The 15,229-nt window shown below is 49.7% G+C and overlaps 1 protein-coding gene across 4 annotated transcripts in view; it reads left to right on the top strand.

Annotated features, from left to right (window-relative positions):
- Positions 1-14,305, top strand: part of LOC144155429 (ubiquitin-conjugating enzyme E2Q-like protein 1) — a 78,742-nt gene extending 64,437 nt beyond the window's left edge. For 3 of the 4 annotated variants that reach the window (XM_077686845.1, XM_077686841.1, XM_077686842.1), the window contains 5 exons: positions 4,381-4,619; positions 7,521-7,807; positions 7,885-8,112; positions 9,318-9,516; positions 12,048-14,305. In XM_077686845.1, the coding sequence (XP_077542971.1) occupies positions 4,475-4,619; positions 7,521-7,807; positions 7,885-8,112; positions 9,318-9,467 (810 nt within the window). In that variant the 5' untranslated portion in view covers positions 4,381-4,474 and the 3' untranslated portion in view covers positions 9,468-9,516; positions 12,048-14,305. Of the gene's footprint in view, positions 1-4,144; positions 4,296-4,380; positions 4,620-7,520; positions 7,808-7,884; positions 8,113-9,317; positions 9,517-12,047 lie in introns of those variants that run through there. The other variant, XM_077686843.1, reaches the window with a different exon arrangement.
- Positions 14,306-15,229: the final 924 nt, after the last annotated feature.

The following is a 15,229-nucleotide window of genomic DNA, read 5'->3' as shown; positions in this document are numbered from 1 at the left end:
CTGGCATTCTTACCAGGGTACCTCGTATATAGCGTTCCCTCGCCAGCATGCGCCGTGTGGTGCGGTGAAAACTACGAAAGCAGTGTCTAGCGTTACGTCCAACGGCCCTTGCAATAGAAATTACGTTAGTCAGATGTAGCTTCACCCCAGTGTCTCGAGTTACGTCCGACCTAGCCCAAAGTAAAAATTACGACTACGTCCTACGTAACCACACGTAAAAAAATGAAGTTGCGTCTGACGCAACCAGAAAAAGGAGAGCCACAGAAATGAGAACCGACTTGTAATGCGTAAACCTTCTTACGCCGCTTGCCCGTTTCAGAAACTTTTTTCTTACTGGAATCATGTATGCTAATTCTCTCTTTAGCTAATCGCGAGAGCATTGCATTAGACCCTCCTGACTTCGTTGCTTTATTTTCTAATTTTTAATACCCACATTTGGCTACAAGTAGCCAAATTAAACCACTTTTCGTATTTTTGGTTTTCTTTGCGTTTTTTAATGATTAAATTTGAGCTATTCTAACGATTAATTTCTTAACTTTGCAATTATAAATTTTTGTGCAGGTGCCGGGTGTTCCACGGTTGGCGCTAACTTTTTTCGTTTTTTGTTTGTTTGTTTTTTGCTTTTAGATAGACCTTTAAAATTTTGTTAGTTCGTTTTTTCTAATATTTCTTTGCGATTTTCTTTTCCTTAGACGAATAATCTTCATTTGCACCACTGCAGCGATTAAACGTTTTAAGTTCGCTGATAATTCATTTTGTACAGCTACATTGTTGGTGCTTTCTGGCATTTTTTTGTTTGTTTCAGTTCGTTTTATTTTTTTTTAATTCGCGCGAGTGCGGTGGAGTAGATCTACCTTTGTGATTTCGTTAATAAATTTTTATGTTCTTGTTTTTGTTTTCCTTTAACTAATCTAAATTTACACTATTATGGCGAATAACTGTCAACTTCCCACATTAGGCATGTTGTACTACATACACAAGGCATTACCATTTTTTCTTTTATTGTGGCTTAGGTACTCAGCAGAGAATGCGTCGCATTAAAACATAAGTTACGTCCAATGTAATCTACGCAACCTTATTCTAATGTTCCACCTAACGGCCCATACGTGACGTCAAGGCAAAAATAACACGAATTATAATTTTTACTGCTTTACGTAAGAAGCACCATTGGCTGAAATCGCGATGAAGTCCATGCCTACTGTTTTGAGAGTTCATAGTAAAGTTGTTATGCTCACTTCAAAGACAGAAATAAGAAACCAAGAATGTGGGCTCGTTTAATCAATGCAATGGCATTTCAAAAATATGGCAGTCCAGCCAATCATAGAGCAGCGCGCTGTGTTATTTACGGAAAGCTGCAGGTGTAGCATAGCCAGTGCCGCATTTGCTTGTATTTTGAGGCCTAAATATTTCTTATTTAGGCCCCGATCTTGAATATTATTTTGCGTCTATCAATGCATGACGCGAAGAACACACTTAGTGCTTGGGGTCGAATTTAATCTGTTTCAACTATTCGGTGATTTTGGGAATCTTATGTATACAGTTAGTTGAAGCAATCCAATTTTACTTATATGTTGACTAAAATGCCTCTTAACGTCAACACAAGCGTTTTCGAACATCGAACAGACGTTCCTCCAATTCGTAGTTTCGATTTCTGCGGCGAGTGAAGTCGAAAAATGTTCAGAATCGTAATCCTGCTGAGCCCAGCGGCGTTGCTGCGGTCGCGTAGTCGCTTGAGTCTTTGTTTGCCAGTGCCGACGAGACTCGATCCGGGATTGGCGAAGGAGACGGAAGTAGGCTACCGGTTGCGTATATACACTTAGTGGCAGACGAGAACGAGAAAGCGAAAGCCTATTTTCGTTCTAAACCCGTTTTTTTAGGTGCCCAATTTCCACTGACAAGATTCACCGACCCGTTGTGAATGTGGCACAGCTGAAATTTCTGCAACACGTGGTAGGACTCATCGCCTAATCGTTAGCCTATCTCGCAGCCGCTGTAATGAATGCGTGGAGCGCCGAGGCAGGCGATACACTAGCTTAGAAAACACTGGCCACTCTCCTGGCTAGCAATCAATCTCGAAAACAACTCTAATTCCAATAGCAGTCACAAGCAAGGTGGAGCACCCGCAAGGAAGCGACAGTGAGAGATGACAGTGGGAGGACTCCGTTTCCCAATTTCACCGTCGTATAAGGTGACATTGTTCATGGACGTCACGAAACCGGAGACTTTGTCACTTACAAGCGCTTTCATTATTACGAAGGCTCGTTATTTCGTTATTATGTCTCGTTGTTCAGTCGACCTTCGCGGAAACTGGCCATCCCCACTTATTCTTCTCAACGCATAAAAGAAAATTGGATATATTGGGGTATCGAACCCGGGTCTTCAGGGTTGGAGCCGAGTGCGTTATCACAGGGTTACGTCAGCACTTTGCCTGTGGCCGAGCAGGTGTTTGAATATAGAGCATGCGCCGCGCCGCTGGTTTACAATACTGCGATGGATGACTAAATGAATTATGGTGTATAAAAGTCAATTAAGGAAGACAAGTGTATTGAGAAGAATGAACGTGCATTTAGAAATAGAAGTGTATGAAGGAATGAAAGTGGATGTCTAAGTTAATTAAGGTGAATCAAGGTTCATGAGTGATTTAAAATGAAGGACTAAGTGATTAAAATAGATGACTCGGCAAATTTAGGTGCTGGAGGCAATGGCAATTGATATCTCGGTGATTTAAGGTGAACGACAAGCGAAATAAGGTAGATGACTTAGCCAATTAGGCCAACAAATTAAGGTGAATATTTAAATAGCTACTTCACAGGGCTAATTAGGTGGAAAAATGGGGATGACAAAGCGAATTCGCGTAGACGTAAAATAAGGGTTGCCGGAAAAAATACACGCCGGAAGAGTTAGAAAGGCATGTCGAATGTGGACGTGAAAATAGCTCCGACAGAGGGAGTGATGTGTACAAGTCCACCAGCGTGTCCAAACAGGAGCTCGCCACTGCGTACCTCTGAGAAGCCACGTCGCTTTTGCCTCAAATTTTGAACAATCACTGGAGCGAATTTTGCGAATGCGATGGCCAGTACATCTTGCAAGTGTTATGGAGTTACGACAGATCTTCAAGTATGCCTTCAAAGTCAACTCGGCTCATTAGAATTTCAAGCTGAGCTATATGCGTGTTATTTCTTCTTTGCGTGGCGCCTTCGAGAAAACTAATTTGTCCTCCGTCCAGCATTCGAAGAATTCGGGTCCATCTACTTCGGCTTAGCGTGGACTGCACTGATTTGAAAATATCGGATGTCGCCAGTGAAGGGCAACGATGCCCGCCGAGTGATCGAATTTGCGACACCCACTGCATGCGTTCGGAGGTTGCAAGGAGCTGCACTTTTTTGACTAAGCGGTGCAGCGCTTGGGGTAGCACGCTTCATGCTTTTCTCCGAGAAGCTGGGTCTGTTTCGCAACTGCTTCGAAGGATTACGTGTGACGAAAACGCGACTGGGTTCTGCAGAGTCGCCGCGTTTTGAAGGCGACCGCTGTGCATGTCCGTATGCGCAGCGCGCTCATGCAGCCGCCAAGGTCGCAAACTAAGGGCGACTTGAAAATAAATGTTGGTGGGAAAGTTGGTTTGGTCTTAGGCTAGACTGGACGTAACTTACACGACACACCGGAGAAAATACGGAGGACAGTTGTAAGTTAATGGAATATAGAGAGCATCTTAAGGGGGCCTCGAAGGAGAAAACGGGAACATACATTCAATTCATTAATCTATATTACCTCGATAAGCCTTACAGTCTGAACTTGTTGACTAAAGGCTCTTTTAGAAAATTCATTCTTCTATCTCTTTGTAACGCGTCTCTAATTGAGTGATTTTTTTTTACTGAACGTGGAATGTATTCGCTAAAAACTCGTCTTCGACCGATCAAAGAACCTCAGATGTGTCACCGTTTCCTCATGTGTGGATATGTTTTAGCGCCTGCATCTAAACTTTCCTCCTCAAAGACGCCAACTGTGTGTCACAACTTGAAACAAATTGCGCTGAATAGTAAAAGTTGTTTTTTGGGGGCACGCAAAAGAAATCGGGAACACAAACAAAAGTCGACTCCGGGAAACTTTCGCCTCTTCCGCTTGCGCCACAGCGCGTGACTCAGGGCGGCGCATGCCGGGGAAAGCTTAGAGATAGAGGAGTTCGAGCGGCGCTTTTGGCAAGATACCCCGTCTACGGGGTAACGCGAGAGCCCGCGGTCAGCCCGCCTGGTCATGAAAAGGGGAATGGCCCTATCATCTGAATTTCTCTCGCAGCTGTACGTAACGTCGAACGAGCCACTGAACAAGGCGGTTGAAACGCGGCCACTGCGTCACTTGGCCGTTTGTGCCGTTTTCACGCAGGCTGATGCTCCGGTGACACCTCGGTTGCGGCTCCAATCTGTGAGCGATCTCCTTCCGTAGTCGAGAGGCAGCGTCAGCAGCTGTAGCAGTGTCCATGGCAGCGGCCGCACTGCGCAAGTTCTTTCGCACCGAGCGCCACCGGCTCAGCGCTGGCGCCAACCATGAGTCGAAGAAGAAAAAGGAAAGCGAGGGCGGAGGCAACCGGCTGCTCAGCCTTTGCACCGGAAAGGCTTCGTCCGGTAAGAGGCTTCCTGGCCGTCGTAGTGCTCAGGGTCTTCAAGCGAGCGCCGGGTTGCGATAGCTTGTGTTCGAGGCACGGTCAACTGAGCGCCCGCTACGCATCGCTGCAGCTGGCGCTCAGCTGAGTAAGCCTACCGTGGTTCGCTTCTTCACCAATGCGCCCAGATTCACTGCGATCGACGGAGAAAATTAGATTCGGCTAATGACGGGTCCAGCGTTCCACAGCGCGGAGTAGAAAGTGGGAAGCTGAGGCGCTGGTCGTGGAAGAATTTTATTTCCTTGTGTGTGTGGAAGAGCTTATATACAATTGTACAATTGTTTTCAATTTCATAATTTATATAACTTACTAATCCCTATGCGAGATTGAAGTATTCATAAATATGGCCGCAACATGCGTAAAGAGTAACACAGAACAGGCCTGCACACTCACTGTTGTCGTGGTGACGGCTGCACATAAAGCAGCGAGCTCAAATCCTAGTCGCAGATGTCAAGTGCATGTAATAGCTTCCAGGTGCTCGAAACCTCTGAGCACGTTAAGAAACCTCATGTTGCTTGATTTTCAGTGTCATCATCGTTGGAAAGATAATTCTCACGATTCGGGGAGCGAATGAGGCATACACAGGTGCCAATTATAGTTATGTTGCAGACGCTTGGTGCTCGTATATGTCCTAAGATTCTTCGCGAGTATGCTTTGCCACAGTGCACGTGAGGGATCAATCGCCGCTTCCAAGGGGTGCCTGGCATCGTCTATATCTTGACTGACGATGCCAGACATACGGTTCGACGAAATGTAGAGGGTTAACCAGCGCGCCCGCACGCACACACTCGGAGAGAGAGGAGTGGGGGGAGGACGATAATCCATGCAGGCGCCGTCGACAAACAAGTGCGAGATGTCGCAGGGGCACGACAGCAAAAGAGAAAGGCAGCGGGCTGAAGCAGAGAAAGACGAATCGAGCGGGCGGCTGGTGTATGCTTTCCGGAGATTGGAATCAAGCGTTGAGACGGCAGCCGTGGAAGTTTCTGGAGGGCGTCTTTGCACATGCTTTAATATGATGCACCTCCGCCCCCGTCCCTTGGTGATGAGAACGGTCAAAAAATGACACTCGGCCCTGCTCACATGATTGGGCAACGAAACATTTAAAATACCATTAAAATGGTATTACGAAATGGACAAATGCATTCTGGATTTGCAATTCGACAATAGTACTCTATTTACGAGCGTATCGACCCGGGAACAGCACAACTAGAGCAAGAAACAAAACACAATTGTTTCTAATTGGCGATATCAAGTCCTGCTGAATTAGCGGACTGACTCTTGGAAGGACTACAGTTTTGTCCATGCAAACAAATTTTTCCGTGCACAGCGGTTTTTGCGAAGCGGCTTAGGAGCGGTGGCTGCATGTTTTATTCCGTCTGCGACTGATCTCGGTTATGCAGTGGTTTGAGCAGTCCGACGTCGTGTAATTTGTTTTGTCACAACGATGACGGCGCGTTGTGACGTATCACCAAGCTCCTCCCTTTCAAGGAGCAAACGGAGAGGCCCAGCACATGATTTGCATATTAGGATGTGGCGCGCAGCCATATCACGAAATGAGAGCATGGCTCTTTGCTTCGTGTAATGCCCCAACCCAGATCGAATTTTGAGATCCGATTTTTCTCATTTGCTCCCTTAGACGCAGCGGTTGGTCGTTAAAGGTGCAGTACTAAGGCAAAACAAACCTGTGGTAGTTTTTAGAGCAGTTGCCTAAGTTGCTTTTGTTTCTAGCTGCTCGTTAACGTTGTTTTTAATTTGAAGTCATAAGTTATACGCGCTGGTTCGCCTTCCGCAAAAAAAAAAAGTGGGGGGGGGGGGGGGGAGGGGGATTGCGGTAAACTGAAGTGTGGTGCAGCTATCCGCATCTTGAGAAGGAAGCTGGGTGCGTATGAACAGCGGTGTGAGCAAACCGAACGATCGCTGACCGTGAGTGCACGCGGCCACGCCATAGAAGCGCGTGCCTATTTTCCGCGCCGCTACCACGACGAAAGGAGAGCCGGGAAGAATGAGTACACGGAGCCCCCCATTTCCACACGAGCCGTGATCGATCACCTAGGGATGATGACAGCGAAGTTCCGTAGCGGCATATGCCCGCAGACATAACAGGCGATACGCGCACTCGTTCTGCATGCACAGCTTGACACGCCGCCAGGACCAATCGCGCTTGCTGGTACAACGAGGATGCGTGATACCCGGCGACACCTCAGAGGCACATTAAATGTCAATTAGTTTTTTAATATCAATGTTACAACCTTCGTAGATTTTCCCGTGTTTTGTTCCACAGCGCAAAAGAGTTTTTGTATTCTTAAAAAGTGACCGAAACACGGAAGGTTTCTCAATTTATCCCTTTTTTTTTTGTTGCCTGTTTTGCGAAGTTTTTCGCCAATCGTAAGGAAGGCAACATCAGCACCCGTCAAAGCTTCTATATTCAATGATTAGATGCGTTGCACGCAGGTTTTCAACGTTAAGGCTATGCGGCTTGCTTCTTACCGAGCTCTGCTTTCATTTGTGACATTACGAGGTGTGGCCGAAAGTAGTCTGAATTTCGAAGGTGCCACCCTAGGGAACGAGTGGCTAACAATGAGGGACGACATTCGGCCTCGTTTCGTCCCTCTTCGTAACGTCCTTGTTCCCTAGGCGTGCGCCTGAGCTCTCAGCTTAAACCACCTGCGAACGGATCTGTACACGCGTTCATTGTGAAACTTGCCCATTTCGCCTCATCCTATAAAAGCGACTGTTACATATAGTGGGCGTTCGGAACATGTCCCAATTTTACAATAAAAAAGGCGATTGCTGGCCCCCTCGTGCGCGCACAACGAGCACTCTTCATGAAAGGTGCACAGGTTGTGAAAGCGCGGTCTTGCAGAGCGCGCTCAGGGCAAGGCGGCCCGGAAGCAGCCGGTCGAAGGGGCCTATCGTCCGGGGAGTCCTCCGGGCGGCGGTGACGCTCCGGAGGCTCGTCCAGCCTCACTTCCGCCGCGCAGTCCCCGGAACCGGGTGGCCCCCTGCTCCCAGCAGGCGGCCGTGCGTGCCCGGCGCCTGATGCGCGAACTGCACGAGATCCAGCGGCAGCAGGCGCGCTCCCAGCCGCCCCCCTTCACGGTGGATCTGGTGGAGGAAAACCTGTACGAGTGGCACGTGCGCCTGTACCAGGTAGGTGTACGCTCGCGCGCGACGGGCGCTGCCGCTCGCGCTCCTCCACCTCCTACGCATCTCTCTCGCGCTCGCAGGTGGACCCGGAGAGCCCCCTGTGGCGCGACATGCAAGAGTCGGGCGTGGCGTGCGTGCAGCTGAGCCTTTCGTTCCCGGAAAACTTCCCCTTCGCTCCCCCATTCGTGCGCGTGCTGTCGCCGCACATCGAGCGTGGCTTCGTCATGGAAGGCGGAGCCATCTGCATGGAACTGCTCACGCCGCGCGGATGGGCCTCTGCCTACACCGTCGAGGCCATACTCGTCCAGGCACGCCCGCTGTTGTGCATGCTCTCCGCAATGGCACCCAGAAAAAGTATCCGATTGAGCTTGTCGTTTCAGGTGGCTCACTGAACCTGAAAGAAGTGCATGAGTACCCAGTTTTCGGATCAGTGATATATATCACAGTCAGGTATTTCGAATTCTAATCGCGCTATTTCGATGCGCATTCACTGGACCAACTCTGTGTTTCCATCTCAGCCGTGGTCCGTAGCTTCAGGTGAGGTATAAGCATCCCTACTTTAAATGGCGGGGAAAATCCCCCCCTCCTTTACAAATAGTTACTGCACGGAGCGGAATTTGGCGAACTTCTGTTTCCTCTTCGCACCTCGACGTGCGTCTAACGTATTCTACGTTTGCTTGAAACAAAGCGCATGCTGCGTTAAAATGCTACGAGGTGCTTTTTAGAGAAAAATAAACGGAACACTGCAAGCTACAGGCGGTATACGAGCGCTCGTATGGCCGGCCGCGGAGTCTCGTCGAATCACCGCCATTGTGCATCTTCAGAACTAGGCTTCTGCCCCGCAGGGTACCAAATCATGTCAACTTTTTTTTGGCCCAAATTGACCTTTGTTTGTTCTACCGACCACTGAACGGCTTGGCGGGCCATTTTTCTGCTTATAAAAAGACAGGAGGGGGGAGAACATCTGCGAATAGTGGGGACGTAATCATTTGCAAGTTTTTAAGTTGCGCATAGTTTAAGTATCTTGCGAAATCTGACAAACTAAGCGAAAAGGTTTTGGAGGTCATATTCAAAGAGCCGTATCAGTTAAAACTTGTTGGACTATAGTTGCAACTCCATAGAATCAAAGCACCATGGTGCTTTCATTCCATCTCTATTTTTTGTTAGGAAGGTACTTGCGAACGTGTGAATAACAGTGCTAGCAACCATAGGAAGCATTTTTAAAGTGCTTCAGTAGAAGTACCTCTGGCTTTATGTCTGATGTGCCTCGCGGGTGCTAAAAAGATCCTTGGGCCACGGGCAGGACTTCGGTTACTTCGCGGAATGCTAGAAGGAAATGAGTGGTGCATTGTGATTAATTTTGCAACGTCAACGCAGAATATCGCATAATTCTACAGAACCGTCGCCTACCTAATTCCGATCTCGGTTGATTCTATTTTGTGGGTTTTGCTTGACATTGATTGTGGAAGGAGGCAGCCTGAGAGAACTGAAGCTGGACATGCATGGTGCCCAGGTGTCCGCCTCACTGTCCAAGGGCCAGGCTCGCATTGCCACCAAGCCCGGCAAGCAGTTCAACAGGAAGCTGGCCGAGTCGTCGTTCCGCAGCCTGGTCAAGACGCACGACAAGTACGGCTGGGTGACGCCTCCGCTGGCGGACGGCTAGAGGGCGCCGCCTCCTGCAGCAGCAGCCCCACCTGCAGCGCCCGCCGCAGGTGAGACGACACCGCCGTGCGCCAGCCAGGCGAAGGCCGCGTGCTTCGTTTACGCGGAGCGCAAAGCGGGGGATACATGAGCGGAGAAGGACGCGATCCGCACGCGTCTTCGCACTCTGGAGACCGGCCCGCGGCGGCCAGGAGCACGCATGCAGGCTACAGGAACGGTTTTGGTGAGGGGGAAAACGCGCCCGGAAACGCGTCGCTCGGATGGACACATGTGCGGAGAGCGACGCGTTCCCGCGAGGAGTTTCTCCTCTCCCAAACCGGTCCTGTAGCTTTCATGAGTGTTCCTGGCCGCCGCGGACCGGTTTCCAGAGTGCGGAGACGCGTGCGGATCGCGTCTCGACTGGCGCCACGCGACAAACGGTCGCCGACTGTAACTTCAGCGTGTACCTGCTAGGGTACCTTATGCTACCTGCCACACCAAGACTACCAACAAAAGCGATACGCGCGCCGGTTCTGCCGCTTGCACGCCACATATGGGAGGCTTGGCATCGGAACATAGCTATCCGCCTTCACGCTTGGAACACGAAAGTCATGAATTAGTATCCCATCTTGACCACGTTTCAAGTCTTGATTCAACATAGAAAATCCAGGGTCCGTCTCTGGTTCCAGCGGAAAACAAACTGAACCTAGTGTCATTCGTCAGGAGCAGACGCTTGCCCATCGCTATATTTACCTTAAAGGGGCCATGCAGACAAAAAAAAGTTTGGTTCATTCAATAGATTGCCTCGTTAGAATCATAATACTTCGCTCAAATGAGCTACATAATGAGGAAGAAAGGGAATGCCCGTGCGACCCACTAGCTCATTTCCTGCCACAAAACCTATGCCATATCCCAGCTGTGCGATTGGCTGAGGCCGGCAAAAGCAAACGCAAATAGGCAGGGCTTATAAGCTTTCCGAAGGAGCTATTTGCGCTTAAATGAAATTCATGTTCTTTTTACAGCAGTAAGAATGGTGGGGTAAACAAAAGTTACGAAAATACACGTAAACATAGAAGTACCGATGCGCACTGAGGTCGATAAAATATGTGGTGTTCACGACATCCACGAGAACAGCGGGGCTATGTGGTAACATATACAGTTAGAGGCTCCGAACAAAAGCATGCCCCCAGGGGCCTTTAGCGTGCGCCATAGGCTCATGTATGTACACAGCGCTGTTCCATTTGCCTCTGTTAGGATGCCAATCAGTTCAACGTCTTGCCCAAGCAGCGTGTATAGCGGTGTTGAGTTGCAGTGGAGTAATCTTGTTACTCACGCACGCAAAGATTTCGCTGGGAACCAAGCATATACCACGTTCAGCATTCAGACATGTACTTCCATCAAATTCTTCCCGTTGCTGAGCATTTGGCTTTTTTCGCTTGTCGCTGACGTAGCATTTCGATGGAACGTACCTTATCAGACAACCCGCGGTAAGCACACAGCGCAAGTACCGTTCCTATTACTTGTATTCACTGGCGAGGCGCGCATGCAGGCAACCGTGTGAGTGCGCCGTCACTGGTTATGTCGGGCTCCGCGGGATGGCGGTACTTGTCCGTGCTAAGCACATGACTGCGTTGCGCGTTACAAACTCTACCTCACCGAACTCAAAGTACTGTCTCAAGTCCACTGTGAGTGCGATTAATAACATCTCTGTTGACACCACCGTTGAGAATCGGGTTTAAACGGACCAGACAACGTACGCCGGAGTTTTTTCTTCTTCGGCGTGCGGGCGTAGTGGACCAAGCGGCGCCATGTTAAGTATTCTAGCCACCTTAGCCATGTCTGTGGCGCATCGGCCATGCCTGTGGCCATTTCCAGTGTTGCCAAGCCAAGAAATTGACAGCTAAACTCAGTAGGGCTCAACCGTATCCTGCCTAAAAATAAAACGTCTCTCTCTCTCTCTCTCTCTCTCTCTCTCTCTCTCTCTCTCTCTCTCTCTCTCTCTCTCTCTCTCTCTCTCTCTCTCTCTCTCTCTCTCTCTCTCTCTCTCTCGGGTGTAGATAGTTCAATGAACGATGTGTGTCCTGAAACGTCGCCAACAGCGTACAACAGTGTAAAACAGTGAACGTGTCTGAAATCGATAGCTTTGAAGCGCACATAATGCATTTATGAGAGCGTCAATAACGTCATTTAGGTTCGTTGCGTACGACTGGGGCGTGCTTCAAGGTTTACTACGCTGTCCTGCACCGCTGGAAAGAACTGCGGGCGGGTATTCAATCTCTGCACCGCATAGCAAACGGCATGTATTTGGGCCCGAGAGTCTTGTAGCTGTAGCATTTTTCATGGGCTCCCAAGGAGCGCCCGAATAACGTAGACCAGTGACGTAGACATATAAAACACTGTGCACAGTGGTGTCTTGAACACATTGGGGCGCGCGCGCGTGCGTGTGTGTGTGTGTGTGTGTGTGTGTGTGTGTGTGTGTGTGTGTGTGTGTGTGTGCACGTGTGTGTGCACGTGTGTGTGTGTGCGTGCGTGCGTGCGTGTATTGGGGGTGGGGGGTAATCTGATTCTTGTTAACGCATGGTTTTTTCTTCCCCTTTTTCAGGTGGATGACGATGGGTGCTAGTCAGACAATGCCAACAAGGGTTCCTTGGCTGTCTTTTTTTTTTACCTTTTTGTCTTTTTTTCCTTTTTGTCTCCTTTTTTTCCCTTTCTCCATTTTTTTCTTCCTTTTCTTTGCATCTGTGTGACTGTTCGACAGACCAGCTGTAACGCGACCTCGCTTTCCTGTGAATGAAGGAAAACAAGCCTTGTTTGTCTCCAACCATTATTGCATTTCTTTTGCGCCCGGAGCGCCTACTGTCTGTCCATTGTGTATCCACTTTACTTTGTATTCACCAATGCAACAAGACACTTCCTCTCGCGGACGCGTTATCAACGCGATGGTGTGGAGTGATAGCCTCTTTCGCCACCGAAGTCGGACGTGACAGTCGCACGAGTGGGTGTCCTTCCTTGGGGTGTGCTGGCTTATAGGACAAGGTTCCGGAGTTCCCCCCACCTTCACTTCCACGCTTCTTGCACTCGTAACTATGGCCGTTGTGGAATACCCAATTCGAGGCGGCCAAGATCCAAAATTCAGATCGAATTGTGCACGCCAGGCTACACCTGGGGGCGGAATTCTGCGTTGTGCCCGTCTCGAAAATGTCCATTTCGCGTCCGTGTGAAGACGTGACGTGTAGTTGCACTTGTGGGGTCTTAAACCTGCCCCATTGCTCAGAAACCAATGCCTCGTTTTGCTTGTCTGACGTCACATGCGTGCCGCCTGCTTTTACCAATCAGAGGTCGCTTGAAGTGGGCACTCTGAAATGGGCATACAAAACTGAGAAATCCGCCCCTGGTTGTGAGGAGCGCCGTAGTAGAGGGTTGCGTGTTAAATTGAGCCCCTTGGGTTCTCTAACGTGCGCCGGAAGCTCGTGCAACAGGATACAAAAGTGAACCGATTGGAATGAAATGAAGGGAGGAGTTTCTCCGGAATGTCGTTTCGGGTTTTGCTTGCTGCCGCGAGAACGAGAGTAGCCTAGCGGATCTTTGGTTGCGCTCAATATTTATACTGTCTCAGCTCTTTGCGAAAAAACTTCGCAGCTCGTCGCGGCGGCCATCCATTTCCACAAGGAGGTTAACGTCGCCGCGCAATACTCCACGTGATAATGAGTAGCCAAGCAGTATTTTTTGTCAGCCGTTCTTAACGCCACCATAGATTTGAGATCCACCTTCCTTGAGACAGCGGATGATTATGTCATCGTTTAAAATTGTCGTTTAGAACACGTATATCGCGAAGAAAACGAAGTGCGAAGTCGCTGTTTTTCAGTGCTGCTTGGATTAGGGCCTCGTGGAGTCCTGACGAAGCGAGCCTTAAACGAGTGGCGGTATAACTGTCGAAGCGGTAATCGTTGAATAATCTAGTGAGCTGCATTTATATTCGTGTCCCGTTCTCTTGACGCCCGAGTATAGACTGGAGCCACCATTCCAGTTCATCCGCAGCTGCATCCTCTCTGCGTGTTTTCCCAAGAGAATACGTGGTAGGCTACGTTTCGAGATACTTTGGGTAGAGCAGGTCGTAATGTGGGAACCTGTTAGTGGACGCCCACTCAATGACAGCGCCAAAACTGCCTCTTAAAACAAGGAATTTGCTGTCCAAAGCAGCGCCACAACTACGTGATGGTGGCTTGAACGGCATGAGTGTGTGCAAGTTTTCTTCTGCATTTGGTGGCCACATCATGAAAGTGCTCGTGCACCAAGAGGGACTACCAGTGAATGTCGGCGTACCTTCCGTTTCAGTGCGTCAGGAGCCCGATTAACAAAGCATTTTTTGTTAGGTGCCACGACGTGAGGCAGTGCTTGGTGAAGACTGATATGCGAGTAGCTAACTTGCTCGCGACCTGGCCGCCACTGGCACTGGCGGCAGCGTCCAGCGGCGCTGCAGGGCATGTACAAAGAGCGAGGCAGCTTGCGCGTCCGGCTGACAGGCGCAGACAAATCAGATCTTCCCAAAATATTAGGGCCAAGCGCAATTTTCGCGGTGTGTGCAAGTAGCTGAACAGCGGTCTCTCTTGCCGCTGCGTGGGTACGACGAAGCTCGGGCCTTCAGACCGACAGTGCCCCTCCCTGACCCCGTGCACGGCACCCTCGTCACTCGCTCGTCTACTGCGCGTGCTGCATGCTCCGCACAGCGACGCACCGTCCTCTGTGCGCTGCTCAAAGGAACTCTCCGCGTAGGCTTGTCGTTCTACTGTGCCATGTACATAAGGGAATGAGTGACTTTACTGTGTCTTACGAATGCTTGAATAAAGGTGGTTTGTTGAATGGCCTCCCTCCTTGCGCTCACCACCGGCCTTGCATGTTCGCCGGGCGGTGACGCGTGCATGTCACACGGACGAAATGCATATCGTGGTAAACGATGTCGCCTTGCCCCGTTACCTTTTCGCCAGCTCGCGTGCAGTTTACTTTGGCGTGGGCGGTGACGCGTGTCACACGGACGAAATACATATCGTGGTAAACGATGTCGCCTTGCCCCGTTACCTTTTCGCCAGCTCGCGTGCAGTTTACTTTGGCGTGCGCGATGGTAGTCAAGCCGACGATTGCTCGCGCCAACATCATCACAGACGTGCTCGCAGTGCAGATAGCGCATTTTCTTGTGGCACCCCTATTGACATTGCATCTGGGCTCCCAAAATCAACTTGCCCGTAGTGAGGACAGAAAAAAAAAACTCACGAAATACAAAACCCTAGGTCTTCGATGCATCCAAAAATCCCGCTAGAATCAACACGTCAGGGCAAAAGTATACGAGGTGTATACAGGTGATTCAGCCAGTCTTCTAACAGTTGCGATTAACAATTTTGTAGCATCTCATATGCATTCCGGTCCTCCGCACACTATAGACGGTGCAGTTGTTCGAGCTCCACAAGGGATCGCGTGTCGGCAACACACGATGCTGATTGATTGATTGTAGGGTTTAACGCACCGACGCAACGCAGGCGATGAGGTGCGCCGTAGTGGAGAGCTCGGGGTTAATTTTGACCACCTGGGGATCTTTAGCGTGCGCCGAAATCTCGAACACACGGGCGTTTTTGCTTTTCACCTCCATCAGAAAAGCGGCTTCCCGGCCGGGAATCGAACCCGCGTCCTCGTGCTCAGCATCACAACGCCTTAGCCACTGAGCCACTGCGGCAGGTGACAACACACGAAGCAACTGATTCAATCCGAGGCTTGGGGCTTCCTTGTTGAGTA

The sequence above is a fragment of the Haemaphysalis longicornis genome, unplaced genomic scaffold (genome assembly GCF_048455015.1).
Source record: "Haemaphysalis longicornis isolate Haplotype H1 unplaced genomic scaffold, Haemaphysalis longicornis Haplotype H1 scaffold_1, whole genome shotgun sequence".
NCBI lineage: Eukaryota > Metazoa > Arthropoda > Arachnida > Ixodida > Ixodidae > Haemaphysalis > Haemaphysalis longicornis.
Note: the sequence above shows the minus strand (reverse complement) of the source record. Positions and strands in the feature narration are given on the sequence as shown.